The sequence below is a fragment of the Acyrthosiphon pisum genome, chromosome A2 (assembly GCF_005508785.2).
Source record: "Acyrthosiphon pisum isolate AL4f chromosome A2, pea_aphid_22Mar2018_4r6ur, whole genome shotgun sequence".
Lineage (NCBI taxonomy): Eukaryota > Metazoa > Arthropoda > Insecta > Hemiptera > Aphididae > Acyrthosiphon > Acyrthosiphon pisum.
In genome coordinates this window covers 85,382,842-85,405,394 of record NC_042495.1, presented here as the reverse complement: position 1 = coordinate 85,405,394, position 22,553 = coordinate 85,382,842, and the positions used below count along the sequence as shown (strand labels likewise).

Below are 22,553 nucleotides of genomic sequence, written 5' to 3'. Positions count from 1 at the left end.
CTTAAAAAAATTCTAGATACGTGAAATAAAAGAACTTGTTTAGAATGTTATAATACAATGTTATACTTGTAACTTTGCTTTTTTAAGGAATTTAAGGCTTTTCGGTAATTTTTTAGAATTTTTGGTGCATTTTATATATTTTTGTACTTTTTTTTTGTTAAAAGTTACACTTTATTGTAACACATTCAGTTTCCATTAGCTAGTCAATTATTTTGTGTGTATTTTAGGTCATCTACTTATAATGTGTTTAAAAGCAAAACGCTAAATTGTTCATGACGTTTTAATTTTTCATAACACTAAATATACAATTTTTTTCTAGACGTTTAAATTTGTATAACCTTTAAACACATTAAGAGACACATTGTGAGAACACCCATACTAGAATAGTCAACTATATAGATAATATTTCTAGGATATTGTAAATGTGAAAACACTATTAAAGACTAAAGAGTATACCTAGTATATAATATTCCTTACATCTCCAAATAATTGAAAAACACCCCTAACGTTAATTTCGTTTAGAAAAAGAATATTATAGCATTCTTAATTCTAACTAAATAATAATATATATAATGCAAACATAAAAAGTTCATAGTTTATTTTATTGTGCGTTACATATTATTATGTTATATTCTAAAATACGCTTCAGCAGTTTCGTTTTAAAATATGAACATATTGTAAACGTACTTAAAATATATAAAAATGGACAGCAGAACATACACACTTTGAGCTCACAATATATAGGCAGTGTACGTGTTTACATTTTCAACATTTTACATTTTTTACTAAAACTAGTACATATATTATATATATATACGGTAATTTAAATGCAATATATCTGATCAAACAGATCTTAAAACTAGCTTAAACACAAAGTATCGATTTTACATACTTTCAGGCAACACGAACGGTACACAAAATTTAAAAATTGTATAGTATGTAATATTAAAAATAGCAAAATGTATTTTCTTCTTGTACACGGAATATAATATACTTGTAGTTATAAATTATAATAAAGATTCTGATAGGTTTATCGGGGTTTTCGAGGTAATGCTATACTCATGAGTATGGCGTTTTAAACTGTACACATTATCATATAATCGTTTTGATTCTCATCATCATCATCATATTATTATTATTATTACACAATGGCAAAAACATTGAACATGAAAAATGGCGTGTGTGTAAAGAGTAAAGGCTAAAGAGAGATTACTAAGACATCACAACTAATTTCGAAACTTATTTTAAACATAAAAAAAAAAAAAAGTAAAAACATTCATATAAATAAAACCAGACTAGTATAAGACATTTATCAAGTTTGTCGGCCGCGAACTAAAAGGCGGCCTTGACTATACTTGACGAATTAAATAAAATTTTAAAAATAAAGTAAAAAATAATAGTTATTTATTATAATAATAAAGAATGTATAAACACTAGTCTATAACTATGACGAAGGATCTCTTCCACACACTGGCGGCTGTAGTAAGAAAAATATGGAATAACAGTCCAATTATTGTGTTCGGTTCATGAAGAGGTTTTTCGATCATAGTTCTCATATCGATTGGTTTCTGGTGAGTTCAATTAGCCTGAAAAAAAATATTTTATAAATTTTGTCTGACACGATGAGTCGTGATATTCGCTTTAGAGCAGGCACGAATGTGCTATGTCTTCGCTAATGGCAAAAGTTGAATCAATATTGTTATCATTTTACAAAACGATCCTGCGGGCTGCGAGATAATTATTAAAACTAGAATATTAGACGGTTTGTAGAGAACCTGGACTGAAATATTCCGTTGCCAATTATATTCAATTTAATACATACATTTCAATACATTCTACGAATAGAATTCTAATAATTATCAATTTTAAAATTATAATATAAGGATATATAAAAATTATCAGAAAGTAAAAAATGCGTTCGATTATATTTTAATCTATGTGTAAGTGGGTGTATAAATAATATTTAAAAATAATCATCTACAAACTATGGTTTAGTTATGTTGCCTTGTTTGTTTTTTTATAATCGTTGTTTTGTCTCATCAAAAAAGTATCGATAATATACAATTCAATATTTTTACAATTAAAATTCACTTCGGTGAATTCGAAATCGTGAATCGTTAAATAATAATTATAGTCTACAACGAAATTCTGCGAAATCGCAAAGAAGCCTAAATAACTAATAAGCTTTGCAGTTGTCGCAGTCGTAATACTGAAAATAATCTTAAATGTAACGACGATAGACAAATTAAAAATATTCACTTCAATCGTAGCTTCATAACCGCCTTTGGACTGCATCTGTCCGTGAATGGCATGCAATCTGGACGATCCCATTTCGACATCAGACGAACCTATGTGACCGGTATGTCGAAAATTTGTGGGTGCTCCAATCATAGATCGGTCAATGCGTACTCGACTCACGTGGCGTTTGCCCTATTGACACACACAAAACTCGTATCAAAACAAAGAAATAAAATGATACACGAAAACGTATTTTTATTATTGATCTCAAAAATAACCCGGCATCTAAGGCAGTAAGGCCATTAGTTACAGTAATTATAATGTTTTAGGTGTGTTTATAGGGATGATACATTGGATTTATACTTTATAGTAATGGGGTGACAATATGGTTTGTAGTTCCCATAATTACAATGTTTGCATGTGTGCTAATAAATATAAAAATATTATAGCAAACGAACAAAAATAAGATTTACTTAAATTAAGTTGTAGAAAACGTATTTATTTTGTTGATTACCGATAATATATTTAAGTTAATACAGTTTTTTTTTAAAAGTTTTAGCATTAGGTAATCTACAAAATGTAGTACCTATATATATAATACTAGTATACTACATAATATACAATACTGTGTACTCATTCGTTTTGTATATCAGTCGACAAGCATTAAATTATATTTATTAATAATAGTTATGAATTGACCGAACGATAGAAATTAAATAAATTGAAAGTTAGGGAACATATTATATTCTAATAAATTAACAAATATGTTTAAGCTAACCGTTATTTAATTAGATATAAATATAAAATTACATGCATTATAAATGTATAACTTATAAGTTTTAACATTTAAACAACTTGCTTAGTATAGGTAAGGTACACAAATAAATTACGTAAAAAACATTCGTTAAACGAGAGGGGAAACCGGTTTATTAACAACACTATATTATATACATGCAAATCCATATATTATAACAGTGATATTAGTTTTAAAATTTTCTTTTATATTCGGTATAACGAAGGATATTGGATGAATTTTTTGTATAGCACTTATATTTGCATAACCTTTTATCGTGATTTTTATTTTTTAATGGAAGAATTTTAATTACATTTCAGTAAAATGCCGCGAAGAGAAATTTCTTTATTACTTTAAAATTTATAGTTGTTAGTTTGTTACCCATAATAGCGTGTATATGAATTCTGAAATTATAAATACAAATTATATACGATATACCTATTGTATATCTAACAATAATTTCTCGAATAATTTGGAAAGTATTTTTTTCGGTTAGATGTTTTGAAAAAAAGTATAGGATATATTCTATAACAATATCTATTGGTATCGTGTATAGTTATACCTATATTAATAAGTAATAAGAAGTAACGAATACAATTAACAATTTAACGTTGATGAGCACTGCATTTAACTAAAACCACTAAAACAGTGATTGTTTACTTTAAAAATAGTTATAGAACACTGTTCGGTAGGTACATATTATACGTAATATAGAAAATAATATTTTTAAAATATAATTATTATAATATTATATATTCTTCATAAACTCTCATGTTAGCACCTAATTAATTTTTGATCAGCTTAACATGTAAAAAGTTTTTATAAATTACTTGTTGGGTACGTTGGTTTACACAGCAAGAGAACCATTGAAACAAGACTTCGCCAGGCATGTTTCCCGATCGGTATCCCGCCGACATGGTTGTACAAAGTGCTATTGGAGGTCCTCCCGCGAACCCTAACAGCAGCAGTGTCGACAGAAAGTTCCTGTAAGAATAATATAATTATTTATTATTGTATTAGTAAAAACAAACACTGCACTCCTCCGATTACCGCAAATTATTATTATTATATATTTATTTATGATTCTTAAGCCTGGCCACTATGTCTATTAGTTGTTTATGGGGGGGGGGGGGGTGGTATGGTTGGATTGGAACACATGTGCGTGTATGTGTGGCGAGGATTTGTCACTAAAAACCCGGGCGGTCACCCATCCGGGAACTAGTGAGACCAGCCGGTGCTTGCACTCAGAACACGTTTCGAGATTGAATGCAACCACCACGCCACAATTATTATTATTGTATGATCATAATATTAAGTTAATTATATAATATTATAATAATATAACAGCTACACGGTTGTAAACGGAATATATAGACATGGACATGTTATCGAGAACCGAATTCACATTGAAGCACAAGATGATAATATTTTACATGAATAATAATAAGTAATAACGAATGACGACATTCGTTCACGTATTATACTATATCTATACCGGCCAGTCATGACCAACTCGAGGCCCTCTATACATATAAATGACGAACACACTTTGTGATTTAATAATTATACAGGGTGAATTTTTTATCATAGACTAAAAATGTTGGAAAGTTTGACATTTAAAATTACTTTCATACACTTTAAGGACACCGATAATCTTGCATACAAATACTAAATAGTATGATAGTATGTAAAATAATATATTACACACTAACACTGTTTCGTTAGAGTTGAAACATATTAAAAATTCAACTCATAGATAACGTATTATAATGTTAATGATAATTACTATAATATTAAAATATACGAAATAAGGACCCTTATTTAAACGTTTGAAACAAAAAATATTATAAACAATTTCCTTATAAATTATGTCCTTAGTGTTATTGCCTTATTAGAGATAAAAGAATCACCCTGTTTATATACTAATAAGCAATTTTATAGTGCGTCAGAAATCCAGACGTTGACGTATGTTTTTTTATATACTTATACGAAGCGTACTTAAATATACGCCCAATTAAAACATTCGAAGAAACAGAACGGACCACATACCTAATATATTTTTGAATACATACGACGACGGCGCGAACCTCCCGACGGCACATAATACCACTGCACGAACATCACATCATTATTATCATACGCATAGGTAAATGCTAGGTGCCTAGGTACCATATATAATACATACGGTATACACCCGTATACATTTATTGGTACCTGGTTGTTGAACCTCACGACCAGGAGCACAATGGCAGGAACTATATATATTCTCGAGGAGGATAGAGCTCTTCGCCTAACGCGAGCAGGAGGCGGAGGCCGCGTACACCGCGCGTATATATTAGTTATATTATATTATTATTATTATATACGTATACCATATATAATAACATTACGCGCTATTCGCGACGATAATGTCCATATACATCATATATGCGCGGGGGCCAGCAGCTCTGTAACGGGACAAACTCGTCGTGTGATGGCGGCGGCGAACGGGTTACGCCAAGTCTAGGACGATAATGTATACATTATTATTCGTATTATTATATTATGCTATCTCTGCAGTGTAGTATATAGTACGTACGTATACATTATTTTTATTATTATTATTTAAACGAGTTAGATAACAACGAGAGCCTCACCAGAGGGGCCGATGATTGAAAATTATTCCGTAGGTATAAACTAATAAAATAATATACGCGGCGCACGTTGGAACGCATAATAAACAAACAAACGTTGTGTTTAATTATGTTATGCATTATCTTATATTATTATGCATACGACAACCGACGATTGCTATTATTATACCAACCAACGTTTTGAAATAAGAAGTGCGCGCCCGGACAAGTGAAAGTACAATAATAATATAATATAAGAATTATTAAGAATACCATAGGTACGTCCATATGCGTGTCTGGAGAGCGGAGACGAAAATAAGGTGTTTTTTTAGTCTTTCGGTCTGATTAATGACTGTTTTGTTTTGTCAACGCCGTCGTCGCATGCGTATTAACGATAAACGTACCTAGTACCTACATAAGAGACAATGGTATAAGACACGGCGTATATCCGAGAGGAGGAACTGGTTGTCCGATGCGGACTAATCGCGTGGGCGCTAAACAGGAAACGCGAAGACGTAGTAAAAGCGCTTTGCGGCAGATGAGTCACGCACTACAGGACAGTAATTCCCGCAAGCACATCAAGATAATAATATACAATAATAAAGTATTTGAGGATCGGAGAGAGATTCAGTATAATATATATTATATATTTTCGGAGTAAGTGCTTTTTTGCTGGGCAAACGCGTGATGAGGATTTTGAGATCGGTATGTTGAATGCTGAGAGCTCCTGACTTAAGTAGGTACAAATTTGAAAACGATGTCCTATGCTTTGTCGACGTTTCAAGTATGCGAGATGAAACGACTTTTAAAATGTTACATATAAAAGAAAATGGAGGAAAAAAAATATGTGACCTTCAGCATATTCAGTATTTCAGGAAAGTTACCTCATCATAAAATTCATATAATATTGATACAACAATTACAATAGTGTGATAACATTGAAATATAGTGATACATAAATACTTGATTAGGTTATGAAATAGAAAAGAAGGGGTCTGAATTGGCAATAGACATACAGCGCCGAGGTGGTTCATTTAAACCATAATTAGTGGAGGGACATTTAAAGGGATTAGATAGAGAAGGTGTAGGTTGTAGGTAATAGGCATGTTCTATAAGACTACCATAAGTATAATTGATAGTAATTATTTTTTTAATATACCATCAAATAATTCATTACCTACAGACATACCCTTGACATGATAAAAAATCTTATGTTATGGTCAAATAATTTAAATAACATTATTATGTACTCTTATATAATAAGCTTATTAGTTGTTACCCATATTATTTTATATTGCGAATGTTATTATTCAGCTTCTTTGAATAACAATTAATTTAGTGAACTATACTTAAAAACTATGATACATAAATTAATAACTCTTTAAATAACAATAAACATAGTGGAGAATGAGTCATGACAATATTTACCTACACGGTGTAATGTATAACGTGTAATTGAATTCTATAATACTTCGGTAATATTTGTTCATCCGGCATCCGACACACACGAAGAAAACAATGTATTGTTATATAGTAAAATTAAAAATTAAAATAGAATGAAAATATTATAGTATTAAAATTTGGATATACTTGATAAAAATAATAAACATAGGTCAATTTTCCATTAATGATCTTATACTATGTGATATATTATTATTTACCATTACTCTAACTTCTTATATTTTCCATTAAAATCAAAAGGTAGGTACATTGTACCGTAAAACAATGATAAGAAATTACAGCAATTTGATAAAACTAACGACAATAACAATAATAATTATTCCATAATGTTCTTAAATAGTGAACGAGTGAAGTCACCGCTCATAGTACGCAGATTCGTGTTATATTATCACATTATTATATCCCGAGTATCACTTACAATTTAATGATCCTGTGTTATTTGAAACTCTAACCAACAAAAACAATCAAAATGAAATCTCAATTTACAGACGCGAATTAACTACCTACTAATTAGAAGCAGTAAAAACGTACATATATAAACTAAAGTCCAGGGGTCACCCATTAATATTTTCCACGGGCCACTTTAAGAATTCGGAAAATTCTCGTGGGTCATCAAAAATTCAAAGTACATAATATTTATTATAATATGCCGGTTGGACAAAAATATTTTATTTCTAAATAAAAAAAATTGACTTTTTCTCTCAGTTTGCGAGCCGGGTTAAAATGTATAAGCGGGTCGCCATTTGGTGACCCCTGAACTAAACGATTCAATTCATATAAGATAAATTTTATAAAACGTCGATGATATTACTTCGAGTTTAGGGTGTATTCACTATAAAATGTCGTCATGTCAACAAAAGTAATAAAATAAAATTAAAATAAACATCAATATTAAAGGAACAAAATTGAAAAATATCACCTTAGTTATAAAATTATACTCAACCACATATACCTAATCAATCTTTATAGTATATATTATATATTTTTAAAGAAATAGAATTTTCATGGGAATACTATTACATATTATTATATGCATTCCATTTTACCAACCCGTCATTGTATAGTGTTTAGTGCATAAGCGCAAATAGCGTTTGAGATTTGGGGGGGGGGGCTAATAGGGCTAATAGGGCCTTACTTTGATAATGTTGAATTAGCTTAAAACAAAATGTAGAAAATGTTTGGGAGGGCTATGGACATTTTTTTGGGTGGGGGGCTTAGCCCCTAAAGCCCCCTCCCCTCTATTTGCGCCTATGGCTTTAGTGCACACTATTGCATGTATATTCATTGACAGCATAAACATAATTAACCGTTTTGAAAGTGATAATAAATCCATTTATTCTACACTGTAAGATCAGCTCTACCTTATACGATTCTAATAACATTAAATAATATAACATAAGTAATTTTAGGTGCATTTGAATTCTGAAAATAAAACGATCTTATATATAATTACCTAAATATTAATAATATGCTATGGTACGTGAAATGCAAATTAAAATATTAATAAACAATATTATTATCTATCTAATAATTAATAAACAATGTTATTCAATTATTTATAAAGATAAATAAAACCTATTAATTATTATTATTATCATGCCCTATTGTTTTATCACTGAATTCGTGTACTTGTGTAGGATGTGGTCCGATAACCACATGGCCCAGTGAAGTAAAATTTCAAATCGTGAACTATTTTGTTCTAATACAATACGCTAATACTATACATTTCGATAAGTATATCTAATTTAGGCCAAAGGGCAAACCATTTATAACGTGTGACCTAACAGTATACAATCACGGAGAGCTTGTATGAAACATAATGATTGGTGGATAAATCGCAAAGCGCCAAAGCATATAAACAAACAAATTGAATCTAGGAGAATTAATAGACTAATTAATCGCATTTATTCATGTTATTACATAGGTACCTAGTTCAAATATCGCGGAATCAGATGGAGCATGGAAATACAATTAAACAAAAATTATTGTAAGAAAATAAAAAAGAAAGTAAGTCTAATGATAAATCGAAAAAAACGGAACAGGATATGGTACAATAACACGATAATTTCTGTGTCTGTACCCTTGACACAAGTATGACCCGGCAAAATGAACCGGTTTTTTACTCACGACTATTTCTACTCTATCTGGATACATTTTTCTCAGTCCATCTCTCTCTTCTTTTATAACATGCCTATTGTCTTTTTTATGTTGATGTGATTACAACGCGATCCACAATACAATATAAAAGCATAATTTATGTTTTACTTTCTCTTACACAAGCTATTGCCAAAATCTAAGGGTCGTAAACAGAATGTAATTTATATTTGTCCAAGACTTATATTTATTTCTAATACAATAAAATAAAAATCAATACCGGATTTTTTTTCCTCAGTTCTTGAACTACACGCAGTTTAAACGGGAATGGTTATTTTAATGTATAACGCGATGGGGACGTCGTACGTGTAATGGCAGGTACGCGACTGAATACACCCGAGTGAAAACAATATTGATTAGCGATACGAATTCCACATATTTTACATGAAAAATGTTTTTAACCAAACCTATATTATTAAATAAAACATAATGATATTCTATTATAGACTATTATTTTAGAGTAAATTACATATTTACACCACTAAAACCTCAACGGATATTTCTACTTTACAAATATAGTATATATTGAAAATGTTGATGGGGATTTTTTTAAATATATAATTTCTGATCGTATTTTTACCTTTGTATCAATGAAAATATACACAATATGTTTTTGTTGTCTTTTTTATATCTAGCGATGAAATAAAAAGTGTACATGCGTAGGAGAAAAATACATAAATAGGTTTGGCAAAAGGAGTTCTTGTATATTCCAATATTTGTTTGGCAATTTGGCATACCGTGTACGCACGCTCGAAAACACACACAACAACAACAACAGTACTTGCCACTTGGTAACAATGTCGAATTAAATTTACTACGGACATAATGTGACTACGTGACGATATTTTCGGTCAACGTAGCAGCTTATAATATGTGATAATATGCCGCGTGAATGCGTTATACACAACGCTATCTACGTACCTATATTATGTTATAATATAATATTATATTCAATGATTTATGGTGCATTAAACTGATGTACACTTGAAGTATTTAGAAGATTTGACTACCTACTATAATATACTAAGTTTCCACTACGTTTCTTCTGTGGAGAGGGCCAAAATTCCAATAAGTCTTGCACATGTGTGTGCAATAAAATATGTTTATTGAACACGTGGTATTACGGGGCTAACACGTATATGACATAGCACGGCCGACGAAGCAGCTGAAGACCATCATAATCAGTGTTCAGTAAAAAAATATAATGCAAACCAAATTATGAGAAAATATTGAAATTATTGAACATTCCATCGAATTCACCAATGACAAAAATATTCAGTGGAATATTCCGTTAAACTGTGAAAGATTTAAGATATTTATTATTAAAAAAACTATTAATAATTAGTAGCGGTAGAAAACCAACAGGCATAATGAAAAGTAAAAATTAAATACCTTACGAACGACTAAACATTTTGAAGATGTTGTATAGAATATGCCAGTTTTTCAAATTTCCCACAATTCTATAAAATTTGAAAATTAAATTTTATATTTTAGTTGCCACCTCAATTATAAGACTTTTCCACCAATCTACTACCCGATACCTATTTAGGGAGGAGAGGGGTTGATAGAGTGTATTATATTGAAAAAAAAAGACTTTATGGGAATAACTCTCAAGCTTTGTAGAATTGTCGGATTTTGATGACTATTTTTTTATCTAAAAGAAGAAGACTTCCTACAGCCCACATAGATTTCTGGATTTGTATTTTATTTCAAATAATTGTATTAAAAAAATTGTAAAAAAATGCTTTTTATCTAGTATTTTTTTAGACATAGGTATTATAAAGTTTGAGAGTAAAATATTGAAAAACAGAGAACGATGAGGGCTGTAGAATATTTCCCTCTAGCAATTAAAAATTATGAAATTTGGTTGATTCTACAAGGCGGTAACGTTATTCCCGCAGTGTATTTTTGAGGATAAAATGACATTGGCACCGGGCGCCTTAAGTAATGTTCTATTCGAACGCGTGATAAATGCTATTATGACTTAACTGCAGTTTTATCCGATAAGGTGTTTTATAGCTTTAAATAATCAAATTATGTTACCTTATACTCATTGGTCATAGGTCAACATCAACACAATCATAACATTTCTATGAAAAATATTCAAACATACTGCTGCTCCAAGACAATTGAAAATAAAATAAAATGTAATGCTTCTTATACAATTTTACGTTAAAACATGAGTTATTACTTATTAATAATAAATTAATCACCAACTAAACTAATGCCTACTAAACAATAAATAATGTGTACACCTATTTGAAAAAAAAAATATCTAGTTTAATTTGTGTACTGCATATAGATTAGTGTGTAATTATGTTAGTATTGAATGCTTTATCAATATAATATTTAAAAAAAAACACTTTATTAACGTGTTTATAAATATGTTTCAAAATATTATATATTGATAATGAATAGGACACCAACGAGTGCTGGTTTATTTTAATAAATACATTATTAGAAGATCGAGACATTGTACATTAGAAAAATGATAAATTATACAATTAGGTGGGATTTGAGATGCTAGAGGCCAACAGTTATAAAATCTACTCACTCATAATTTTAAATAATTATTATAACAATTATTGTAACATCGTGTTTATGTTATGTCATCTACATTACGAACATTGTACCAATAAAACCACGGCCACTTCAACTACCCCTCGGTAGCGAGGTAATTGCTCATTCATATACATTTTAATATTAATTGCACCACCGTATAACGGAAAACGGTAATAAGCTAATAACTAATAACTTTATAAGAAAACCGAACTACATTTCAGAAGTGTTTAATTACCAATATTAAACATTGAGTTTAATACATTACCATTAATTAAATATAACTTTAGACCTTTAACTAGAGATCAAAATTAATGAGAACCATGAAAATATTATAACAATTAAAAATGATATGATAATACGTAGTACATACCCCTTCCATGCCATGTTATTTATTGTGCATGCCTGGTATGGAAAAATGATTTAAATGCATTATTATGGCATCCAATATAATTATTATTTAAAATTAATTAAAATGTCTATTGATATTAAACATTAAATCGACCTAAAAATAACTAGCTTAATCTATTAATTAGATACATAGGAAATATTATATTATACAAAATAAGAACAAATAATTTCTTAAATATTGCTTATCACGAATTAGAATATTAATCCGAAATTCCGAAGTTATTACCTACCTACACTTTTGTATTGTATTTATTTTATATAATTATAATTAATATAATACAAACTAATACTTCTAATATCTAATAATTGTATTTTGAAGAAATGATTAATAATTTGTATTTTTTCATTAAAAGATTTAATTGTAACTAATAACCAATTTAACTATAAACTATATAGTCAAAACGACAAGACATTATTATTCCATTGTTGCTAAATATTTATTTTTTGGGAAACATCAAATTAAATTATTTTGTGCACGTGGTTTAACTTTGATATTTTAACATTCATCAAACGTTATGTTATAAAAATAAGACGTAAAAATAACGTATCATCTACATTATAATTTATTTGAGATTTATATATTACCAAACGTTAAGGCGTGATAAAATATTATGACATAGGTGGGTGCCAGAACTGTTAACAGCATATCATATATAATAGTATAATCTACAAAAAGACAGTTTTATATTCTCAGGGATGGAGTTTAATTTTTAAGTTCCGAAACACAGATTTAGGTTTAATTTGGGGTTTAGTTTTATTATTATTCACCATAAAATGATGATTGACCAAGGGCTATTTTAGATTTTATACACTTATATATTTAGAAAACATGTATTAGGAGTTTAGGAACAAACATACTTAAATGGAATAATAATTAATATTGAACGAATATATTAGTACCTATATTAAACGTATATTATTCTCCAGTCTAGAACAAATTTCATTTATGACTTAAAAAATTGAATTAGCTATATAGGTACTGAATTATTATGTAAGATGTATTAAAATTAGCATGTATATTCAAACATTATATTTACTAATATTTACATAATTATAGTATGGTATAAACCTACAAAATACCAACTACATAATGTACTTTTATTAAATTCGAATAAAATAACTAAAATTATTATTCTAATAGGAATACTAAAAACTAAGAAGTAGGTAAATACCTAAATGTTTAAATATTTTAGTTAAAAGAAATTTAATAAACACCTACAAGTAAATTTAATTAAAATTAATAATAAGGAATTTAAAAATATAGATATTGGGCATTATTAAAAACAAATTATTATGTACACATATTGTTAGTACAATGAATCTATGAAAAGTATACTGCGTTATTATATTCCATGTCCATATTATATGACTGATGTCTGATATTTTATAGTTATATCAAAATACTGTTACATGTACCTACAAAATGTTTTTAAAATATATAAAATTATTATTTTAAAATTGTATTCTATATAATCTATACCTATTATTTGTTTGCACGGTATATAAATATTAAATAATGAAGAAAACATTGATAAATCATAATTCATGATTGAAATTTGTAAAGTATGATAGAATATAAAACTATACCTAATAGTATGAAGTGAGTAGGTAACAACTAATTCTAAATAATGAATACAATAGATATAAATTACTTATAAATTAACTTACATATAAGCATGTACTATTGTACATTTTTACATAATATATTAATATGTATTATTATCACCACATAATTGTATTTCAACACGACGTTATAATGTTAGGTATACATATAGTAAATAAATAAATTATTACTTATTTTCCATATTAAGATGCAACACTATTTTTACGCGCAGAGGTTTTGATACAAGTTTAGAACACACTAGTGCAATATATTAGTTATTATAATATTTTAAAGGCTAAATAGGATACAGAACACAGATATATTTTGCTGTTCATCTCCCTTTACTCACTCAAATTATAAGCGCGGACATTTGATTGCATTTTTTTTTTTTAAGGGGCTGAATTATCTAAGGCAATGTGGATCGCACCACAATTATTATTTACATCCATGAATTACGTTTGAGTGTGGGGGTATTTACATTTCTGGGGCCCTGGGGGAAGCACCCAGAAACCTCCTCTACTGGTATTCACGGTCCACCTATGCGCTCTGGTATCAAAACAAGTACATATTTTTACGAACAACTAGTTCACAGCGAATGGTTGGTTTAGGTGCTAAATATAATATATATCCTATACTATAACGATTAAAATAAGAGTATAAGACATTAATTTATAAAAATTTAAGTTCCTCATGAAAATAATAAATCATTTAAGTGTTTGAATATATTAACGAATATAATATTATTAAGACTTAAGAGTACGATATAACTGAAATGTCAAGCTATGTTATATAATCAAGAGATTATAAACTGTCAACAAAATACAACCAAGAGGCAGGAATCGTGATAACTATAACAGTTTAGGTACTGAAATAAATGTGACTAACACTTAAGGGGACGCTACACGGCCATTTGTTGTCTTCGTCTTAGAAGTGCGTAACATAACAAATGTACGCTCAGGAGAACGCATTTAGCTCCGTAAGTTTAAAAACTAGAGTGAATCGACCTATTATGAAACTTGATGGTAAGTACATTATCTGTGATTGTATGAGGGTTTTATACGATAGTTCAATTTTTTAATAAGTTATGCGTACATAATATAGCTCAAATTAAAAATACTCATAATACTCACTTAAAAACTGAATAATCGTAAAAACGTACATACAAACACAGATAATGTTCTTACCATCAAGTTTCATACTAGGTCGATTCACTCTAATTTTTAAACTAACTGAGTTAAACATGATCTGCTGAGCGTAAATTTTCTATGTTATTCACTTGTAAGACGGAGACAACAAATATCCGTGTAGCGTCCTCTTAACAGCCAAAATGAATATCTGACTTTAGGAATACAATATTAGATAAGATCTTCCCATAACAACACAAAGCAAAAATTACATTATATCTAATATACCTAATACCTAATTAAGTATAATATATTATAATAAATAACATAATATAATTTACTGTAAATAATTTCCGTAACTCGGGGCAGTACGACAGTACTAATATTAATATTATTTTTAACAAAAAAAAATCAACATTTTACATTAATAGGTACACAGATTATTCAAAAATAAATTTTTATTATAAATACAACATACATATTAATACATAATAATTGTCACAATATATCTGATATCAGGAACACATTCTATCAAGGTTGCTATTTATACCTAGTACCTATAGGAAGACGTATATTGTGCGTATGGTTAAAAGTAATGAAAATTTAAAAACAACATCGGTCATGCCACAAAAACTACTTTTTTAGCTCCATGACCTAGGAGGTCAAGGCCATATCATTTGAACGGGTCAAACACATAGCTAAGGCAAACCAATCATTGTGCATTATGTCTCAATAAAAACGATTGTTAATAACGTTAACCAGTTCTCTAATGGACAATACTGGGAATGCCACAAACATTAGTACATATGGAGACATTAAGTATATAAAAAAAATAGTCGGGACTTGTTTTTTTCCATCTACAAAACCAAAACTGGGTCGAATCTTGGCGGGAAATGAGAATAGTCAGTATGAAGTTTATTTGTATTCAATCTCCCTGTTTATTCTCGCCCCCTCCAATCTGCAGTTTTAATATCTCAAAACTTAGTAGATCAAATTTAATAAGCCAAGTAATCGCTAACCTTTTAAAATTATTAAATTCCTTAAAATGACTAAAATACATAGTGCACACCTCATACATTATAAAATATAAATGTACTTATAATAGAGATGATAATGTGATATTTATTTATTAGTTATTTACCTATATATTTTATTGAACATAATAAATCCCAATTTGTTTTAAAGTCTTAATATTATTTTCAGTACTTACCAACTTTTTATTCCACTAATCCACTATTTAAATATCAAAAGTTCTTATTTACCTACACATGCACATAAATATTTATTACCTAGTAATTTTCTTCTACTCATGTCTGATATTAGTAATTAATAAGTAACTACACAAGTAATTTATACTACATAAATTCGAACATAAATTGCACTTAAAAGAATATCTCGAAGAATATAGGTAGGTACCTACTATTATAATTATTAAAGTTAATTTGTATACCTAATAGTCAATAGCAGCCGGCTACTATATATGAACAAATCAGATGATTATAGCAATTTAAATCATTGAATACATACTTATAACTTATAACAATTACACATTGTATAAATCTATAACACTTGATACTTGTCCAAGTGAGTAACCACTATTATAATTCAATTAGGTATCTAGACCTTCCTATATTATCTATAAAAAAATAAACTCATATTTGTATAAGTACTTAGGTAATTTAATTTATAATGATAATAATATAATTATTATCTAATTATTATTAAGCAATATATAATCTTAAATATTTACTCATTTACACAAGCAAAAAAAAAATATATCAGGTTTCTAAAAAATGTCTTGCATACTTGCCTAGGTAGTTTCATATTATAAATTACTTATTTTAGATTCTGAGGGGAGCGAGGGAGCTATTGTTTTTACAATGGTGTTTATTTTTTTTTTCCTTTTCTTTTTTTTTTTATATCCTGTATACAAAATTTCTTCCAGAAGGAGTGTTTCGATTTCAACATATAGTACCTTATCTTTTAGCAAATTGGATCAAGATGGTACTTTTTTCGATTTTCTTAATAGTTATTTAATGCCACGGGAAAAACCACCGGAAAATTACAAAAAAACGCAAAAAATGGGATTTTAATTTGTCACCCTTTGTATATCACCATAGAAACAAATAAAAATTATCATATTTTAATATTAATTTAACTTACATGATAAAATAAATAATAACAAAATATAAAATACCTAGACTGACAAACCGTCTCCGCTCAGAATCGTTTTTCTTATACAGTGATATTATATCATTGAATTCAAATTTAATACTATCCATTATACTGTGACCCACTTGTAACCTACTGTTCAGCAGAGCGACATCCACTTACCCACCTTTTTATTAATATATTTGGTGGCTAGCGAGTCTCTTCTCGCTGGCCACCCCTGATATATACATTATGTGCGCATTTAAAAGCCACAATTTATGAAAAAGATGTCATCTGTGTAATACCTTTTAATTGAACGTTTCCACAACTCGTACAATAGTACATCTATAATATTATGTGCCGTTTACAATAACGAATGTATATTGTATAAAGATAAATTGGTTTTAGTCATTGTGCGGTATAGTGGTAAAAGATTCGATTATGGATTAAACTTGTAGGTGCTTATACCTACATAAATATAATAATAATATTGCCCGAATTTCATTTTTATTTTTTTTATCTAGTATATATTAGATAAAAAAAAATATATATATATATAGGACGCATTACCCATTTACGCACAGCGTATGAATTTTGAGTACACCTGTTGTTCACTCTATAATATAAACTATAATAGATATACGTCTTAATATTCAGCTAATAACTAATACCTAAGTTATAATGTATAAAAAAATTATTATAAAATATGAGATTATGAAGATAAAGTCACGTTTTTAAATAGTTATGAATCGAATACGAATACGAACGATTGTCATTATTACGCTAAAATCATAATCCCGAGTATAGTAAAACGAGCTCATATAATATTATAAAAAAGTTTAAAAGTGTAATAGTATATGTACCTGTAATAGTAAATAATCTCATATTATGTGTTAACGGGTAACCTGTATAAGATCAACGATTATGTATCATAACTTATAAGTACTTATCGGGCACCTTCCATAAAATAAGTTACGATTAAATATTATGCTATTGACATTTTGTTCACCATTGACAGGTATATTATTATAATATACCATTTATCGTATAGAATTAATAGACGATAGTGAATTCGACCAGCCTGGTAATATCAAGTTGTAATAAGGCTTATGTTGTAAATAGTGCAAATTAATATATGCCTAAATAAACTTATTTCGATAGTCATTATTATTTTATTTTAGTATAAAGCTACCTTATAAATGTACATAGTTCAGCCCGGCTGCCCTAGAAAACCTACGGCCCTGTAGAACTATTCTCGCACCGTCAAACCTGGCAAATCCGCCTCTGCAAGTAATGGACATTGGACATGGAAACCACACATTTTACTCAGACTTATTCCTCTCTCTTTTTAGGAAATACTTATTACTTACTATATATTATACGATTCATATAATATAATATACTACATATAGGTAGGTACTTAATACGACGCGCGCGCTCTGTTATATTTGCCTGCGCATTAGGAATTTAACTATTATGATTTATGAATTTTATTTATGATTAATAGCGTGCAATATACGTATTACATGTATATTATGCCTACTTAGTACTTACTAATATAATTATATCGTTTTGTATATTTTCGATTTCGTCAAACTATAATTATTGTAATGTATGACTTCACGAGATAATATCCATTGACAGTATAGGTATAGTATACACACATAATAGTATATACCTAACTATATTAGGTAATAGTTATCGTTGTACAGTTTCGGCGGCACAGTGTCGTAATACGCTAGTCGTTGATCAATATCTATATAGTTTATACCTAGGGCTTAAACATTTTCTGCCGGCGTAGCAATATTTTTTTAAATTTAATTCTGTTTTTTTCTCAAGAGGCGTGAGAGAGAAGAAAAAAAATGATTATAGGTGAAAATTGAAACGCTTGTTTTCGTTGAATATCGGTGGCAAGTCTGCAAAGCATATAATAATATATGTATAATGTATATATTATTATATAGCGGCGTGCCAGCGTATACGTGTCCGGAATGTCTTTTTTTCCCCCGGGATTTACATCTGATGACACGACCACCGATGCCACCGCCCATGTATCGTATTCTAAACCACAGTACGTCAGCACCCACCCTTGGGCGTCTTATTTATATTCAATTAGTTTTTAGATTTTCGTCATTGTTATAATAACGCGCATATCGACGTGACAATTCGTGACGAGCATTTTTATTAGGCTTTTTCGAGTTTCTAATATATTAACTATGCAAGGGCATTTATATTTTATAATACCTATGTCCTATATACATAAATATTGGTTATTATAATATGTGTTGTTATCACTGTGAATAAAAATGTAAAATCAAATCAAATCAAATCGAAAACGAGACGCATGTGTTTTCAGATATTTTTGATCGCAAACGACACAATAACTTGGTATGATATCATAATTATTACTGATGACATTAATTTTAAATTGTTTTCAAATACCTAAAAATATACCATGTTTTATTGTTTTATAGTCACTATTGGGGCCGGAGTGGCGCAGTGGTCACACAGTTGACTTACGACTCACACAGTCATCGGTTCGATTCATAGCAAAGTGCAAAAAATGTCTGTGATTCTACGCAGTCACCATTTTCCCGTGCTGTCGTCCGATTGCGTCATCCGGTTTCCAACTAGGTCCCACTCCACTGGGAGTGAAGACCGCACATGTCTCCTCTTGGAGAAGGGGGGTAGTATCATGCATATAGTGATATATACATAGATAAATAGATCACATGATCTCCCTACTACCCACTTGTGATAAGCATTGTCAAAGACCTTGAGGTCGTTACAATGAACAAATATAAAAAAAAAAAAAAAAATAGTCACTATCATACATTGTTCCACGTGGTAAAACATTTAAATAGTAAGTATACGCCGTATACCTAATTATATTAATCATATAAGAATAGTTATCTCTCTAGTCTCTACTACTGGCCGCTGGGGTGGATTCTTCACTCTAGCTGTTATTTTCATATCGTTTTTTTGTATTTACACAAAATATATAAATTGAGTTATTTTAACCATTTATTACTTTGAATTAATGTATTTGCATTTTTACAAATATCTTTAGATGTATATAGATACGTAGTTTCGTAGTTATTTAAACATTTTTTTATTTTTACTCTATTGTAAATATTACATATAATAATATATTAAACAATCTAACCTATATAATACATTAATGATTAAAGCATATTGTCTACATTTGTATAGTACCTACTTAATATACGTTTTTTTACTGCTTTAACTTTGTATATGTATACCGGACTTAACGTATTTAAATATAATTTAAACATATCGATACCACTATACATATCATTTTATTATTTATTTAAGTTTTTCATCTATTACTTGGTATTTTGTGTATACCTTTTGATTTAATTTTAAAATTGTTGCAAATGATTTTTGTAAATTATAAATTCGTACCTATCATTATAAACTCATAGCTATAAACATTTTATATTATATTATATATAAAAAAAAAAATAATGTAAATTGGAATTACATTTCCGTTAATAAAGATTATTATTATTATTATTATATAATGTCATGATGTTCAAAATTGGTCTTAATTTTATTACAGTTAACTTGCCTTGTGTTGAGTATCTTGTGGCGTTATCATTGGCGTCCTGCCCGTAATAAGTCTTGGCGTCTGGATCTTTCTTGTGCGTCACCATTGCAGGTGGGTCGTAATAATCATAGTATAGGTTTCTAGTGGCCAGGCTTCTAGAAAACGTCCAAATAAAACTTTATATAATATATATTGTACACTCATTATTGTTTCGATTGTTTCAAAAATTAATCACTTTTTCGGAATTATTCTTCTTGGAAAATTTAAGAAACATGCATACAATTCTACCATTTTTTATTAACCTTATTTCTCCCAAAATCATCAATATTTTGTAGATCAGAATGTTTAGAAAATATAAATTGAAACCAACAAAATCGGTTGTTGATCAAAAGTCAATGGTAGTTTCACACGGGCGAAAAAAATAAGAATAAAATAAAAAGATTAGAATTGCGCGCACTTATCAGTTAATTTCCAAAATTAAAATATCGAAAAAAGTTAACTTATATTTTGTATTATATTGTATATATTTATATATTCTATCAATGTATTATATGATTCTATACGCATACAATATAATATATCAGGTGCGAATGCAGCACAATAGTTTCATGTAAGTTAACCTGACCTAATGATAGACTGCAAAATGACAAAATGCATAAATGTTATTGTTGTATAATAATATAATGCGGTGTTGTGTTTATTCTACAATGTCTATACACGCCGTCCCTCCGTATGTGCGGTGGTATATTATACACTGTAGTAGAAACTGCAGAAAGAGGATTACTGCACACTTCTGAGAGGTTCGCGGGTCGGCGTAGGTTTTAAATAATCTTTCGAATGAAAAGCCAACAGACGAGAAGCCCGTAAATAATTATCAGGTTAATAATTTAAGGGAATGGAAAGGGTCCTGCAAGTAGCTTACGACGAGAGACCGTTTAACCCTTTGTATTAAAAATTGAAATACACGCACGGTGGTGGGAGGGGCGCCCTATTTATGGGCTTAATTATTTCGAACAATGTATATACTGTACCGTGAAGATGTACAATATTGTTTATATTGATGACATAAACATTAGTTATTCTTCGACCGACGATTATTAAGAACCGTTCCATGAATATAATTTGTTTCTTCGCAGTTTTATGTTATGCATATTACATAATGTTATAACTTATAATTTATAACTTAAATATAATATATTATGTATACATATTATAGTTAGGTACCAATCTCAAATCGTTCATCTCTAAATCTCTTAATCGGCTTCGGCCGTATTGTGAATTTATTATCATGCAATTTTTTTTTACAACAACACTACTTATATAATATGCATTATACCTCAATCGAGAACCTCCAATTTATAATTATAATATATTCTTATAAATAAACTTTTCTTGACTTTTTTTTTCAACTATTCAACAAATTCATATCTTGCAATAAATATAGTTTTTCACGAGTTACCTGAAGTTGGTTGGCGAGTGCGGATAGTAATGATCTGTGAAATACCGCGTAGACCTACCACAACAGTCTGCAGGTGATCTCAATTCGGTTTTCATCGAATTTTGCTGATACATCACCGCCGCACGGTCTAAAAAACATATTTAAATTTATAACATAGAACAATATAATTTGGACTTAAGATATACTGGGTGATTCTTTTATCATAGAACACTCATTATTTCAAAAAGTATAAATTTTTTTGAAAATATTTTTTTACATAGTTTCTAGTCGCTTATAAAACAACGTTTTTCTTAAAAATTATATTTTTAAATATTTTTTATCCTTATAATTTTTTAATTTTTTTACTTTTTTGAACGACAACATAGGGTTTTAATATTTATTTTCCATAGCAGAATATTTTTCTTAATATTTGATACA

At 29.0% G+C, this 22,553-nt stretch overlaps 2 protein-coding genes across 2 annotated transcripts in view; both read right to left on the bottom strand.

Annotated features, from left to right (window-relative positions):
- Positions 1-581: 581 nt before the first annotated feature.
- Positions 582-22,553, bottom strand: part of LOC100569034 (CDC42 small effector protein homolog) — a 24,338-nt gene continuing 2,366 nt past the window's right edge. The window contains exons 2-4 of the mRNA XM_003241073.4: positions 3,862-4,015; positions 2,260-2,430; positions 582-1,586 (exon numbers count right to left, since the gene is read on the bottom strand). Of these exons, the coding sequence (XP_003241121.1) occupies positions 1,578-1,586; positions 2,260-2,430; positions 3,862-3,948 (267 nt within the window). The 5' untranslated portion in view covers positions 3,949-4,015 and the 3' untranslated portion in view covers positions 582-1,577. The remainder of the gene's footprint in view (positions 1,587-2,259; positions 2,431-3,861; positions 4,016-22,553) is intronic.
- LOC103311996 overlaps positions 20,619-22,553 on the bottom strand; it is a 14,415-nt gene continuing 12,480 nt past the window's right edge. The window contains exons 2-3 of the mRNA XM_029490005.1: positions 22,137-22,263; positions 20,619-20,832 (exon numbers count right to left, since the gene is read on the bottom strand). Coding sequence (XP_029345865.1) covers positions 20,619-20,832; positions 22,137-22,263 — 341 coding nt within the window. The remainder of the gene's footprint in view (positions 20,833-22,136; positions 22,264-22,553) is intronic.